The 1,485-nt window shown below is 65.1% G+C and overlaps 1 protein-coding gene across 1 annotated transcript in view; it reads left to right on the top strand.

Annotated features, from left to right (window-relative positions):
* LOC103589667 (WD repeat-containing protein KIAA1875-like) overlaps positions 1-1,485 on the top strand; it is a gene marked incomplete at its 5' end in the record, with an annotated part of 8,642 nt that overhangs the window by 3,188 nt on the left and 3,969 nt on the right. The window contains 4 exon segments of the mRNA XM_008571707.1: positions 46-167; positions 242-404; positions 695-1,293; positions 1,374-1,435. Of these exon segments, the coding sequence (XP_008569929.1) occupies positions 46-167; positions 242-404; positions 695-1,293; positions 1,374-1,435 (946 nt within the window).

The raw sequence follows: 1,485 nt of genomic DNA on the forward strand, positions 1-1,485 counted from the left end.
CGCTCCCCCCCCCACACCAGCCGCATTGCCCTCACCTGCGCTCAGGACCGAACTCAGAAGCAGTTCGTGATGCTGGCACTGCAGCTGCTCCTGGCCTGCTCCCTGGAGTCCCACGACGTGGTGCTGGAGCTCATGTCCTACCTCCTCTACTCTCCGGTCATCTGCCGGTGAGTCATGCTCCTGCCCTGTCCTCGCCACCAGCCAGGAGGGCCTCCAGGTAAGCCACATTCATCTGTCTCAGGCCTGACCTCAACAAGCTGCTGGATGGGCTGGGCCTTCAGGACCCACAGGGCTTCCTGTTCAAGGAGATGATGACCTGGGTCCAGGGACTGGACCTTGACTCCAAGGACGCACTGCGAAAACGCTGCTGCCAGAAGCTGGAGGACATGATCCAGCAGCTGCAGGTCTAGGCCAGCAGGGCCTGGGTGGGCCACCTATGGGAGAGCCTCTTGCCTTCCCCAGGGGCTTTCCAGAAGTCCTGGGGGAGCCGGGGCGGGGATGGGAGGCTGGCTCTTGCCTTCCTTGAGCTCTGTGCCTCCTGTGTCCTCCCCCCCATGTGTCTGTCAGGGTCTCCCTATGCAGGTGGGAGCCAGGGGCAGCACCACTGGGTTCTCCTTGTCAGGGGATGGCAGGCTCTCCCTTGGGCTGGGCCTTGGGAGTGAGGTGCTTCCCCAATGGGCCACCTCCTCCACAGGGGGAGACCTCGCAGCCACCATCACCGTGTGTAGCCAAGTTGTCCGTAGTGCTGCCCAACGTCTCTGAGGCCTCAGAGGTTTCCTCTACTGCCAGGGAGGCCCCCTCGGAGGCTTCCCTGGTGGCTGGGGTGCCTGCACGCGTCTCTATGACACCCGCAGGCCCCTCCTGGCCGCCCTTAAGCATCTCCAAGACGCTCTCGCATGTTTTGGAGGTGCCCTCGCTGGTGACCTGGCCAGACTTGGCCACCCCAGACTCGGCTGCCTTGGAGCTCCAGGCCGAGCAGCCGCTGGTGCCAGCGTGTGCCCAGCAGACCAGACGCACGCTCTGCGAGACACTGCAGACCTTCTGCTTTGTGCCTGATGCCCACTTGGGCCCCTTGGTGCCCACCACGCTGCCTGGCGGGCCACTGCCGCTTGAGAAGACGGACTGGTCGCAGTCGCAGATGGTGGACCTGGGCCTCATCGATGCACTCAACTTGTTCTGCGAGAGGCAGGCGCAGCAGCAAGGCTTGCTGCAGGAGGCTGAGCCCGAGCGCTCGCACCTGCAGCTGCATCTGCCAGTGCCCAACACGGTGGTGCCACCGCCCCGGGACCGCTGGTGCGTGGGGCTGGCCGGGGCAGCCCTGCACAGGGTGGCTGAGTGGCCGACCCCAGCTGAACTCGCCCCCTTACCCACAGGCGCTACCCCATCCTCCGGCTTCAGGAGGTGAAAGTTCAGAGGTCTGGGATGAGACTGAGGGGTGAGTGGGGACAGGGGTAGAGACTGGACCCCCACCCCACCCCGCCCCGC

The sequence above is a fragment of the Galeopterus variegatus genome, unplaced genomic scaffold (genome assembly GCF_000696425.1).
Source record: "Galeopterus variegatus unplaced genomic scaffold, G_variegatus-3.0.2 Scaffold711, whole genome shotgun sequence".
NCBI classification, from domain to species: domain Eukaryota; kingdom Metazoa; phylum Chordata; class Mammalia; order Dermoptera; family Cynocephalidae; genus Galeopterus; species Galeopterus variegatus.